The sequence below is a fragment of the Dasypus novemcinctus genome, chromosome 1, assembly GCF_030445035.2.
Source record: "Dasypus novemcinctus isolate mDasNov1 chromosome 1, mDasNov1.1.hap2, whole genome shotgun sequence".
NCBI classification, from domain to species: domain Eukaryota; kingdom Metazoa; phylum Chordata; class Mammalia; order Cingulata; family Dasypodidae; genus Dasypus; species Dasypus novemcinctus.
The window spans coordinates 46,138,136-46,151,008 of NC_080673.1; the positions used below are offsets into that span (position 1 = coordinate 46,138,136).

A 12,873-nucleotide genomic window follows, 5' to 3' on the forward strand; every position below is an offset into this window, starting at 1 on the left:
TTTTTGTAGTTTTGATAATTTCTTAATTTTTATAGGTACACATTTGTAAATCTGGACAAGTGACTGCCATTCCATTTTGGTATCATATGTACCTTGATGAAGAGATTAGGTTGGATACATCAAGTGAAGCCTCCCACTGGAAACAAGCTGCAGTTGTTTTAGATAATCCCATCCAGGTTAAAATGGGAGAGGAACTTGTACTCAATGTCCAGCACCACAAAAGCAATGTCAGCATCACAGTAAGGCAATGAAGAGAAGTTTTCTAATGAAAAACTGTTCAAGTAGAGCAGCAAGTAAAAAGTTTCATGGTCCAAATTAGTGAAGTTGTAATCATAAGATAGGGCATAAAAATTTAATTCCTTGTAACAAATATTTTTAAAAATTGACCTTAATAAAATATTAATAAATTAAAAAGTAGCATTATACTAAAAATTTTGCTGCAGACTTGCTTTCTTGAAAAGGCTGTGTCATTATTTGCTGTTCAAATTAGGAAACGTTTTATTCACTTTTGCCACTTGATTTTATTTTAGTTAAATTCTGCTAAACATTCTAGTCTACATACTCTGAAGCTGTAAAGGTGAGGGATATTCTCATCCTCATTGTCATATATCATAAGTAAAGCAAAACTTTCATCTTTTAGGTTTTTTTTAAAATCCAAATTTATAATTGGATAAAGAATATTGAGGGCTGTACCTGTAGATTCCAACCTTGCTTCCTTCAGTACTTCTAAAACACCTCAGGTTTTTTGTTTGGGGAATGCGAACTTGAATAAGAATATAAGCACTAAGCTATTTTTAAGAGGGTAAAAGACTTAAAGAAATCTTTAGGATTTTTCTTGGCCTACTTTGGCCAAAAATAAAAAATAAAAATTTTTTTAAATTCCAGGAAGTTAATACAAACCATTGTTTTATAAACTTTTGATCAAGATATATAATAAAAAATAAAGAATGATCCAGGTTTTAAGGCTTTTAAAAATACAGATTAATAAGGTGATTATCATGTCCTGTCTATGTGCTCTGTGCTCTTTGAATGTAAGCCACAAGAAAAATGGGATATTCTTATTCTCCGACTATCTGCTCTTCATAATTTCCATTATTATTACATTACCTAGCATTACTTAAAATTTTTTTAACAAGTCAGTTTTATTGGTACATATTAATAAAGCATACAGTTCATCCAAAGTGTACAATCAGTGGTATCTGATATAATTACATAGTTGTGCATTCATCAGTTCAATCATTAATGCGTGTTCATTATTTCAATAATAAACAAGATAATTCTTCACCCCCAATCTCTTTGTTTCACCTGCTGTACATACTATTTCTGCGTATTCTTGCAGTTATTTATTTATTCAGCAATTTTATTGAGATATATTCACATAACGATCTATCCAAAGAATAAAATCAATGGCTTTTAGTATAATCACAATGTTGTGCTTTCATCACCACAAAAATTTTTAGAACCATTTTACTATCAAAAAAGAAAATCTCCACACCTCTTAGCAGTCCTTCCCCAGCCGTACATAACTGCTAATCTAATCTCATCTTTAAAGATTCCATTGTGTGATTTCACTGCAGTTTGTTGATCCATTTTATTGGTTGAGGAACACCTAGTTGTTTCCAACTTTTGGCAATCATGAATAACACTGCTATGAACGTCAGCATGCAGATGTCTGCTCATGTCACTGCTCTCAGTTCTTCTGAGTAGATACCAAGTAGTGGTATTACAGGGTCACGTGGCAAATCTATATTCAGCTGCTTTAAGAATTGCCACAGTCCTCCATTGTGGCTGTACCATTCTCCATTCCCATCAACAGTGAATAAATGTTGATATCTCTTGATATTGTCTCCAACATTTGTACTTCTCTTTTTAATAGTGGCCATTCTGATAGGTGTGAAATGATAGCTCATTGTACTTTTCATCTGCATTTCCTTAATGAATGATGTTGAACATTCATTCATTTGTTTTTTTGCCATTTGTATTTCATCTTTAGACAAATGTTTGTTCAAATTGCCCATTTTTTAATCAGGTCGTTTTTCTTTTTATTGTTGAGTTGTGACATCTCTTTATATATCATGGATATTAAATCTTTATTGAACATATGATTTCCAAATATTTTTTCTCAGTGAATCGGCTGCCTTTTCCCACTTTGACAAAGTCCTATGAGGTGCAAAAGTGGTTAATTTTGAGGAGGTCCTTTTAATCTATTTTTTCTTCTGTTGGGCATGCTTTGAGTGTAAGGTTCAAAAAACCACCAGTTACCACAAGGTCTTTAAGAGGTTTTCATACATTTTCTTCTAGTAGTTTTATGGTCCTAGCTTTTATATGTAGGCCTTTGATCCATTTTTCAGTTGTTTCTTGACAGGGAGTGAGATAGGGGTCCTTTTTTGGTTATAGATAACCAGTTCTCCCAGCACCATTTTTTGTTTTAGAGATTGTTTTGTCTTGTTAACATGGACTTGGTAGGTTTGTGAAAACCAGTTGGCCATAGAGACGAGGGTTTATTTCTGGACTCAGTCTGTTCCACTAATTGATGTGTCTGTTTTTCTGCCAGTACCATGCTGTTTTGACCATGGTAGCTTTGTAATGTGTTTCAAGGTCAGGCAGTGAAATTGCTCTGATATTGCTCCCTTTTTTTGGAATGCTTTTGGCTATTAAGGTGCATTTTCCCTTCCAAATGAATTTGGTAATTACCTTTTCCATTTCTGTGAACTAGGCTGTTGGAATTTTGATTGGTATTGCATTGAACTTGTAAGTCAGTTTGGTAGGACTGACATCGTCATGATATTTAATCTTCCAGTCCGTGAACACGGAATGTCTTTCCATTTGTTTAGGTCTTCATTATTTCTTTAAACATTGTTTTGTAGTTTTCTGCATACAGGTCCTATACTTATTTTGTTAAAATGATTCCTAGGCGTTTGAGTCTTTTCTTTGCTATTGCAAATGGAATTTTTTCCAATTTCCTCCTCAGATTGTTCAGTACTATTGTACAAAAACATGATTGATTTTTGTGTTGATCTTGTATCATACCACTTCGCTGAACTCATTGATTAGCTCAAGTAGCTTTGCCATAGACATTTCAGAATTTTTGAAATATAGGATGATGTCATCTGCAAAGAGTTTTACTTCCTTTTTTCCTATTTGGATACCTTTTTTTTTTTTTTGTCTAATTGCTCTAGCTAGAACTTCTAGTACAGTGTTGAATAACAATGGTGACAGTGGGCATTCTTGTCTTGTTCCTGATCTTAGAGGGAAAGATCTCAATATTTTCCCATTAAATATAATGTTGGCTGTGGGGATTTCCTAATGCCTTTTATTATATTGAGGAATTTTCCTTTTATTCCTATCTTCTGAAGTTTTTTTTTATCAAGAAAGGATGCTGGATTTTGTCAGATGCCTTTTCTGGAACAATTTAAATGATCATATGGGTTTTTTCCCTTCAATTTGTTAATGTGATATATTACATTGATTTTCTTATGTTGAACCAGGCTTGTGTAACAGCAATAAATCCCACTTGTGATGTGTAAGTCTTTTGATATGCTGTTGGATTGTATTTACAAGTATTTTGTTGAGAATTTTTGCAGCTATGTTCATTAGAGAGATTGGTCTGTAATCTTCTTTTCTTGTAGTATCTTTATCTGGCTTTGGTATTAGGGTGATGTTAGCTTCATAAAATGTGTTGGGTGATTTTCCCTCCTCAATTTTTTGGTAGAGTTTAAACAGGAATGGGGTTAATGTTTTTCAAAGTGCTTGGTAGAATTCACCTGTGAAGCTGTCTGGTCCTGGACTTCTCTTTGCTGGGAGATTTTTGTTGACAGATTCAATCTCTTTAAATGTAATTTGGGGAAGCGGATTTGACCCAATGGATAGGGTGTCCGCCTACCACATGGGAGGTCCAAGGTTCAAACCCAGTACCTCCTGACCCGTTTGATGAGCTGGCCCATGCGCAGTGCTGATGCGTGCAAGGAGTGCTGTGCCATGCAGGGGTATCCCCTGCACAGGGGTGTCCCGCACGTGGGGGAACCCTGCACGCAAGGAATGGCTGCACACATGGAGAGCTGATGCAGCAAGATGATGCAACAAAAAGAGACAGATTCCTGGTGCTGCTGACAAGAATACAAGCGGACACAGAAGAACACACAGCTAATGGACACAGAAAGCAGACAACTGGAGGGGGGGAGAATAAATAAAAAATAAATCTTAAAAAATACAATAAATGTGATTTGTCTTTCCTGTAGTGTCAGTGTAGGTTTTTTGTGCATTTCTATGAATCTGTCCATTTCATCTAGGTTATCTAGTTGGTTGGCATACAGTTTCTCATAATATCCTCTTATGATCCTTTTTATTTCTGTGGGTTCAGTCATAACTTCCCCCTTCATTTCTGGTTGTATTTATTTGCATCTTCTCTCTTTTTCTGTTAGTCTAGCTAGGGGTTAGTCAGCTTTATTGATCTTTTCAATGACCCAGTTTTTGGTTTTATTGATTTCCTCTTGTCTTCTTAATTTCATTTATTTTAGCTCTAATCTTTATTATTTCTTTTGTTTGCTTTTGGATTGGTTTGCTGTTCTTTTTCTAGTGTCTCTGTTTAGTTAGATCTTTGATTTTTGCTCTTCTATTTTAATATAGGCAGGTAGGGATATAAATTTCCCCAAGACTGCCTGCCTTGTATCCCATAAGTTTTGATAAGTTGTGTTCTCATTTTCATTTGTCTCAATATATTTACTGATTTCACGTGCAATTTTTTCTTTGATCCATTGATTATTTAGACGTGTGTTCAGCCTCCACACATTTATTATTTTACCTCTTTCCCTTCTACTGATTTCCGGTTTCATTCCATTATGATCTGAGAAGCTGCTTTGTATAGTTACAATCTTTTTCTATTTAATGAGACTTGCCTTGTGACATAACATTTGGTGTATTCCAGAGAAAGATCCATAAGCACTTGAGAAGAATGTATAACTTGCTGAATTTGGGATGCAGTGTTCTGTGTATGTCTCTTAGGTCTAACTTGCTTGTCATTTTGTTCAAGTTCTGTTTCCTTGCGGAGTTTCTGTCTAGTTCTATCAAATGATGTGAGTGGTATCTTGAAGTCTCCAACTATTATTGTAGCGATGTCTATTTCTCCCTTCAATTTTGAGAGTTTGCCTCATACATTTTGGGGCACCCTGGTTAGGTGCATAGATATTGACTTACATCACCTGATGGATTGTCTCTTTTATTAATATATAATGGCTTTCTGTATCTCTTAAAACTTTCTTGCATTTCAAATCTGTTTTATACAGTTATCAGTATAGCTACCCCTGATCTTTTTTGCTTACTAGGGTATCTTTTTCCAACCTTTCACTTTCAGCCTGTTTGTATTCCTGGGTCTAAGGTGAATCTCTTGTAAGCAGTATATGGATGGCTCATGTTTTTTTATCCATATGTCAGGCAGTATCTTTTGATACGAGAGTTTAATTCATTCACATTCAACTATAATAATGAATAGGCAGTATTTACTGTCACCATTTTATTCTCTGGTTTTCATATCATCTTATTTTTGTCAGTCTTTTTACTCTTTTTGTTATATTTTCTGCTATTTTTTCTATACTTTCCTTCAAGCCTCTCTCTCCTGACTTTTTCTTTCAGGCAGTAAGGCATCCTTTAAGATTTCCTGCAAAAGTGGATTTTTTTTTTTTTTTTAACAAACTTTCTTAGTTTTGTTTGTGAATATTTTATACTCACCTTCATATTTATAGGACAATATTGCTGGATACAAATTCTTGGCTGGCAGTTTTTCTCTTTCAGTACCCTAATTGTATCATACCACTGCCCACTCATCTCCATGGTTTCTGATGAGAAATCCTTACTAAGTCTTAACCTGGGTCCCTTGGTATGTGGTGGTTTGCTTTTCCCTTGTTGCTCTCAGAATTTTCTCACTGTATTTTAAGTTTGACATTCTGAGTAGGATGTGTCTTAGAATAGGTCTATTCGGATTTATTCTGACTGGGGTATGCTGTGCTTCTTGGACATGTATGTTCATTTCTTTCATTACAGTTGGGAAATTATCAGCTATTTCCTTAAATACACTTGCTGCCCCTTTTCCCTTCTCTTCTTCTGGAACTCCCATGACACGCATGTTGTTGAATTTTGTGTTGTCATTCAACTCCCTGAGTCCCTGCTCAGTTTTTACATTCTTTTCTCTCTTTAGTTTCAGCTGTTCAGTCTTTGGTATCAGTTATTCTGTCATTTTAAGTCTGCTGTTGTATGCCTCTGATGGTTTTTTTTTTTAACTTTATTAAAATAAATATTCATACATAAACATACATAATAAGTGTATAATAGTTATGAACTTACAAAACATATATAACATCTCACCCTACCACCAATAACTTGCATTGTTTTTAAACTTTTTAAACTAATAAAGAGCATTGTCAAAATACTACTACTAAACAAAATATTTTTCCCCTAACCAATCCTATTATCTTTTTATCATTTATATATGAATGATACATAAACACGTATAGAGTAAAATTTGTGAACTTACAAAGCAAACATGCATAACATCATACAGGGGTCCCATATATCAACCCTCCACCAACACCCTGCATTGTCATGAGACGTTTGTTAAAAATTATGAAAGAATATTGTCAAAATCTTACCACTAATCATAGTCCTTATCTTGCATTTGGTGTGTTTTCTCCCCAATATACCCTATTATTATTTTTTAAATATATTTTTTTATGACAGAAGTTGTAAACTTATAAAAACAATCATGCACATGTGCAGAATTCCCAAACAACACCCCTCCATCAACACACCACAATGTGGTGTGGCATTTGCTACAGATACAGTATGTTACTGTGTCCATTTGTCTCACATTTTCCATACTGCCTCAGTATCAACACAGTACACCTTTTGCATAGATGTAAGAATATTATATTATTACTAGTAACCACAGTCCATAGGTCACTCCAGCTGTATTTTTCCCATGCTTCTCCACATTCCCAGCACCCTGAAGTAGTGATATGCATTCTCTTCTAGCTAACAAAGGACACTCTTGCATCTGTAGCATCAACCACAATTCTCACCCACCTCTTGGTTTACTGTGCTATCCACTTCCTAGATAAGTCTCTAGCATTCTGTCAATTGGCATTTACATAACTAGATTACCATTTTCAGTCATATCCCCATTTATAAACTAGCTTTACTGTGTGTTACCATCCACTCTATACATTTCCATACCTTTACAGTAAAGCTAATTAAAACTTTTATATACATTAAACATCAGTAGTCCACTCAGTCCTTCTCTAATCTCCTTAAAGAATCCATCATCTACCACCAGGTCTTGAAGATATTTTCCTACAATTTCTTCTAGAGGTTTTATGGTACTTGCTTTTTTTTTAGTTTTTTGATCCATTTTAATTTTTGGATAAGGTGTGAGGTGGGGGTCCTCTTTCCTTCTTTCAGCCATGGATGTCCAATTCTTTCAGCACAATTTGTTGAATGGATTATTCTGCTTGAGCTGTGTGAGTTTGACAGGCTAGTCAAAAATCACTTGACCGTACCTGTGAGAGTCTATTTCTGAGCCATAAATCTGGTTCCATTGGTCTACTGTGTGTCTTTAGGCTAGTACTATGCTCTTTTTACCACTATACGAAGGTATTATGATTTAAAGCCTGGAGATGAGGGTTCACTTTTCCTTTTTATGATGTTTCTGGCTACTTGGGACTCCTTACCCTTCCAAATAAATTTAAGATCGTGTTTTCAATTTTTTCTTTAATGTTGGTGGCATTTTTATTGGGATTGCATTAAATCTATATATCAATTTGAGTAGAATTGACATCTTGATGATATTTAGTCTTCCAATCCATAAGCATGGAATGTTCTTCCAGTTATTTAGGGCTTTTTTGACTTGTTTTAACATTGAGTTGCAGTTTTCTGAATACAAGTGCTTTATATCATTGGTTAAGTTTATTCCTGACTATTTGGCTTTATCTGTCATTTTATTTTCACCACTCTTTTGACACTTTTAGTTACTTTTATTGAGAGAATCTTCATTTCTAGACTCTCTTCCAGGCCCCTCCCGCCTGTCTTTTCTTTTCAGGCTCTGGCACACCCTTTAGTATTTCCTGAAATTCTGGTTTCTTGCTTAGAAATTCTCTCAGTTTCTGTTTATCTGTGAATATTCTAATTTCACCTTCATTTTTGAAAGACAGTCTTGCTGGATATAAGATTCTTGGCTGGAAGTTTTTCTCTTGTAGTATCTTAAATATATCAGATCACTGTCGTCTTGCCTCCATGGTTTCTGGTGAGAAATCAGCACTTAATCTTATTGGATATCCCTTACATGTTATGCATTATTTTTCTCTTGCTGTTCTCAGAATTCTCTTTGTCTTTGGCCTTTTACATTCTGATGAGTCTGTGTCTTGGAGTTGGTCTATTTGGATTTTTTCAGATGGGAGTATGTTGTGCATCTCGGAAATGGGTATCTATGTCCTTCAATAGGGTTGGGAATTTTTCTACCATTATTTCTTCAAATATTCCTTATGCCCCTTTTCCCTTCTCCTTCTGGGACACCCATGACACGTATGTTTGCATGTCTTTTGCTGTCATTTAGTTCCCTGAGACCTTGTTCAATGTTTTCCATTCTTCATCTGTTTTGTATGTTCACTTTCAGAGGCCATTTCTTCAAGCTCACCAATCTTTTCTTCGGCCTCCTCAAATCTGCCATTATATGAATCTAATGTTTAATTTCATTGATTGCACCTTTCATTCCCATAAGATCTGCTATTTTTCTATGTATGCTGTCAAATTCTTCTTTGTGCTCATCCAGTGTTTTTTTAAGATTTATATTTTATTTATTTCTCCCCCCATCCCCCCCACCCCAGTTGTCTGTTCTCTGTGCCCATTCTTCTTTTGTCTGCTTCTATTGTTGTCAGCGGCATGGAATCTGAGTCTCTTTTTTTTGCGTCATCTTGCTGCGTCAGCACTCCGTGTGTGCAGCACCATTCATGCACAGGCTGAACTTTCTTTTTGTGCTGGGTGGCTCTCCTTACTGGGTGCGCTCCTTGCGTGTGGGGTTCCCCTATGCAGGGGCACCCCTGCGTGGTACCGCACTACTTGCACACATCAGCACTGTGCGTGGGCCAGCTCCACACGGGTCAAGGAGGCCTGGGGTTTGAACTGCGGACCTCCCATGTGGTAGACAGGCGCCCTATCCACTCGGCCAAGTCTGCTTCCCCAGTGTCGTCTTAATATCCTTAATCTCTTTAGCCTTCTCATTGAATTTATTAAGGACATTTGTTTGAACTTCTATAATTAGTTGTCTCAACTCCTTTATATCCTCTGGAGGCTTATCTTGTTCCTTTAACTGGGCCATAGCTTCCTGTTTCTTGGTGTGGATTGTAATTTTTGGTTGATGTCTTTGCATCTGGCTTACTAGAGTACTTTTTTTTTTGGGTGCAGTTTTTCTCTTTTGTTTAGGGCTTCTTATCCTTTCTCTCTTGCTGGTTGTGCAGTGGGAGCCAAGCATGTAGTTGGTGCTGTAAGCTGTGGAGGCTCAAGCTGCCCTCATTGCACCAGGGACCAATGAAGCTTCTTCCAACTTTCTCCTTTGCCAGGGTTAGGGACAGAGTCATAGCTATGGAATAATCCACGTGCAGGCCTAGACTGTAGTTGCCCAGAGAGACGGATGAAGCTTCACATCCCTTTCTCCCCTGCCTGGGGCAGGGATGGAGCTGCAGGTGTGGGCAGCAATCTCTGCAGTGCTGGTCCAAGATGACTGCAGTTGCCCTGGTAGACTTTTGATTTTTGTCTGTTCCAGCCAGAGTTACCTGCAGTTACCTGTATAGGCTGGTGCAGGGCTTCTCAGGCTCCTCCCCAGAAGCCTAGGCTAGGGCTGTAGGCTGATCTGCATGAAAGAAACTGGTTCCTGCCGACACTAAGTGTTTCAGTCAGCCCGGCTTCCCCTGGCTGGGGGCAGTCAGAATGACGGCTACTGGCCTCTTTCTGACTTGGGCTGGTTCACACCCCAGCTATTCCCAGGATTATATCTTAGCCAACTGGGTCTACCAATTAGCAGCCGAAATCGGGAGCCAACTGTCTCCTCCTCCCTTTTCTGGGAAATGGAGCTTCCAATTCCAGCCACAGAACAGCTCCTGGGGCAGCTTGTGCTGCCAGAGTAGGATAGTCACTGGCCTGCGGCTTGGCTGGTAATTTCCCAGAGAGGCTGGCACAGGTCCCCGCAGCTTCCTCCCTGCTGAAGTGGCACTGGGGCCTAGGCTAGAGCTGTAATATGATCTGGATGGGAAGAAGCCGGTCCCCACCAGCACTGGGATCCTCAGTCTGCCCCACTTCCCCTTGTGCCAGGTGGGAAGTTAAGATGGTGGCTCCTGGCCTCTTTCTTACTTGGACAGGCTCAAACTTTAGCTGTTCTCAGGATTATACTTTAGCCTGCTGAATTTACTCCTCAGTTGCTGAAGCTGGTGCCCAACCGTCTCTTCTTTCCCCACTTTTGGGAAGTGGAGCTTTCAATTCCAGCCGCAGAACAGCTCCCGAAGTGGCTTGTGCCTCCACTGGAGGATGGGCACCGGCCTCTGGGGCATGGAGCGCTCTACTCACAAGTCTCTGCAGATGGGCAGCCTTCTTCTTCCATTCCTTCAAGATGTTGCAGGATGCTCTTTTGGTCTCCTGGACCCTCAAATTTTAGGTGCTTCAGCTAGCTCCAGAGAGCTCTGGGTATTTGCTAACTGCCTTGAAGCAGGAGCTGACTCTAGGTGCTCCTCACTCCATCACCATCTTGCTGGTTCTCCTCTGATGTGTTTTTGATCTCACCTATAATGTCTTTCATTCCCATGAGCTATATTACTTTTCTATTGAGGTTTTCAAGTTCTTCTTTGTGGTGAATGTTTTCTTCATGTTGTTTAGCTCTTTAGCCATACTGTCTTCAACTCATTGATATAGGAAACTTGTTTGCATCTTTTTAATTAGTGGTCTCAAATCCTGCATCTTTTCTGGGGCTTTGATATATTCCTGTTCATGGGCCATGTCTTCCATAATCTTAGTATCGCTTGTAAATTTTTTGCCGATGTCTAGGCATCTGATTAAGATGGTTAGTTTACTCAGACACACAGTTTCTCTCTCTTCCGTATGGATTTAGTGGCAGGAGGCAGTGTATTATTGCTGTTCTTTGATTCTTGTTTCAGCCTGGGTCTTTAGGATTGTCCCTCTTTGTTGCTCAGAACTGGGCTCTGGACTCATTAATGGGGTACAAACCCGCTTCCTAGGGCCTTGGGAGGGAGGCTGTACAGGCCAGAAAAATCTTCTCTTATTTACTTTAAATTTTATGTGCACTTCCTTGGCCTGCCTGCAGATGGGGTGCCTCATTGTTCAGTGTCTGACCAGAGGGTGTTTGCTGCAACACAGACTAAATCAATGTGATACAGGTTCAGTAATTCTGAGACAGTTCTCCAACCTTTGCTGGCAGCCTATGCCTTTTTCCTGGGTGGGAAATAATTCCACTCTCCTCTGCATCTTCTACAATCAGTGCTGGTTAATAAAGAGGGAGATTGAGAGGATTGGATCTCTTTAGTCCCGTATCTCTTTAGTCCCTTGCTGGCTCCCAAGGCAAACACTGGTGTGATCCCACCTGGCCTGGAAGGGTGTGTGGGGCAGAGCAGACCAAATTTGTGAGTCAAAAGCTGAGTCAGCCTTAGTCTGTCCCACTCCTTCCCCTTTCCTGGGGAAGTGGATCCCTGGGGCCCTCTTTGTCTCTAGCCACAGGACCTGAGAATTCAGAAGTGGCTTTAGAGTGGAGGAGGGTGCCAGCAGTAGTTGCTGAGGTTTTAACTCAGTTTTGCCTTGTGATTCTTCTCCTTTGTCTGTTTCTCTTCTGGGTGGTGTCCAGCCTTCCCGTGGTGTCCTAAATGCTAGATTTTTTCCCCAGGCTGTTCTGCTTGTCCTCTAGCTATTTTTTCCCAGCATTACTTTTTTTTTTTTTTAAGATTTATTTCTGCCCCCACCCCCTTCATTGTTTGTGCTCTGTCTGCTCTGTGTCTGTGTGCTCATCCTCTTTTTAGGAGGTACCAGGAACTAAACGTGGGACCTCCTACAAGGGAAGGAGGTACCCAATGACTTGAGCCACCTCCACTCCCTGTTAATGTATTGTCTCATTTTGTTTCCTCTTTTTATCTTTGTTTTGTCATCTTGTGTCAGCCCGCTGTCTTGCTTGTCTTCTTTAGGAGTCACCGGGAATTGAATCTGGGACCTTGTATGTGGTAGGTGGGTGCCCAACAGCTTAAGCCACATCTGCTTTCCTTCCCAGCATTACTTTTAATAGAAATCTTTAGTTTATAAATGTACACAGAATACATTTTGCCATTATTACTGTAAATCAGTATAAGTATACATATATGAAAAGTGTGTATAATATATAAAGCAAAGGTTTTGAGAAACAATACTTTGCTATTTGTAATATACTAATCTGGCATTTTCGATATTTTCTTTTCATTCTAAAATGCCAAACATGACCCAGTGGGTTGTGATTAGTAATTAGAGAAACAGTCTCCTAAGTAATTTTCCCCAAAATAGCACCTATATGTCTTCTGAGTGTGGTTTAATAAATATGAATAATTAAAAATAACCAGCCAATATTTACATTTGCTTCCGCAGCATTGAGGAAAAGTAGACTACATTTCTATTACTGTTTTCTTATTTAATAATCTATTAGCAATGTTGCAAATATGAATTTTAGCCAATAGGAATATATGGGAAATTTCATTGTAGTTATATAATATTTAATCCATTGTTCTTTTGACTTATTTTTTCTGTGCTTCTAATCAAGAAATTTTTGTTGTAACTTAAAAGTATGTCCTAAAAAATGAGAGACGAAAA

At 38.3% G+C, this 12,873-nt stretch overlaps 1 protein-coding gene across 2 annotated transcripts in view; it reads left to right on the top strand.

The window, feature by feature from the left end:
• PRMT9 (protein arginine methyltransferase 9) overlaps positions 1 to 1,291 on the top strand; it is a 53,736-nt gene extending 52,445 nt beyond the window's left edge. For both annotated transcript variants that reach the window (XM_004472740.5, XM_071214457.1), the window contains exon 12: positions 36 to 1,291. In XM_004472740.5, the coding sequence (XP_004472797.1) occupies positions 36 to 251 (216 nt within the window). In that variant the 3' untranslated portion in view covers positions 252 to 1,291. The remainder of the gene's footprint in view (positions 1 to 35) is intronic.
• The last annotated feature ends 11,582 nt before the right edge of the window (positions 1,292 to 12,873 follow it).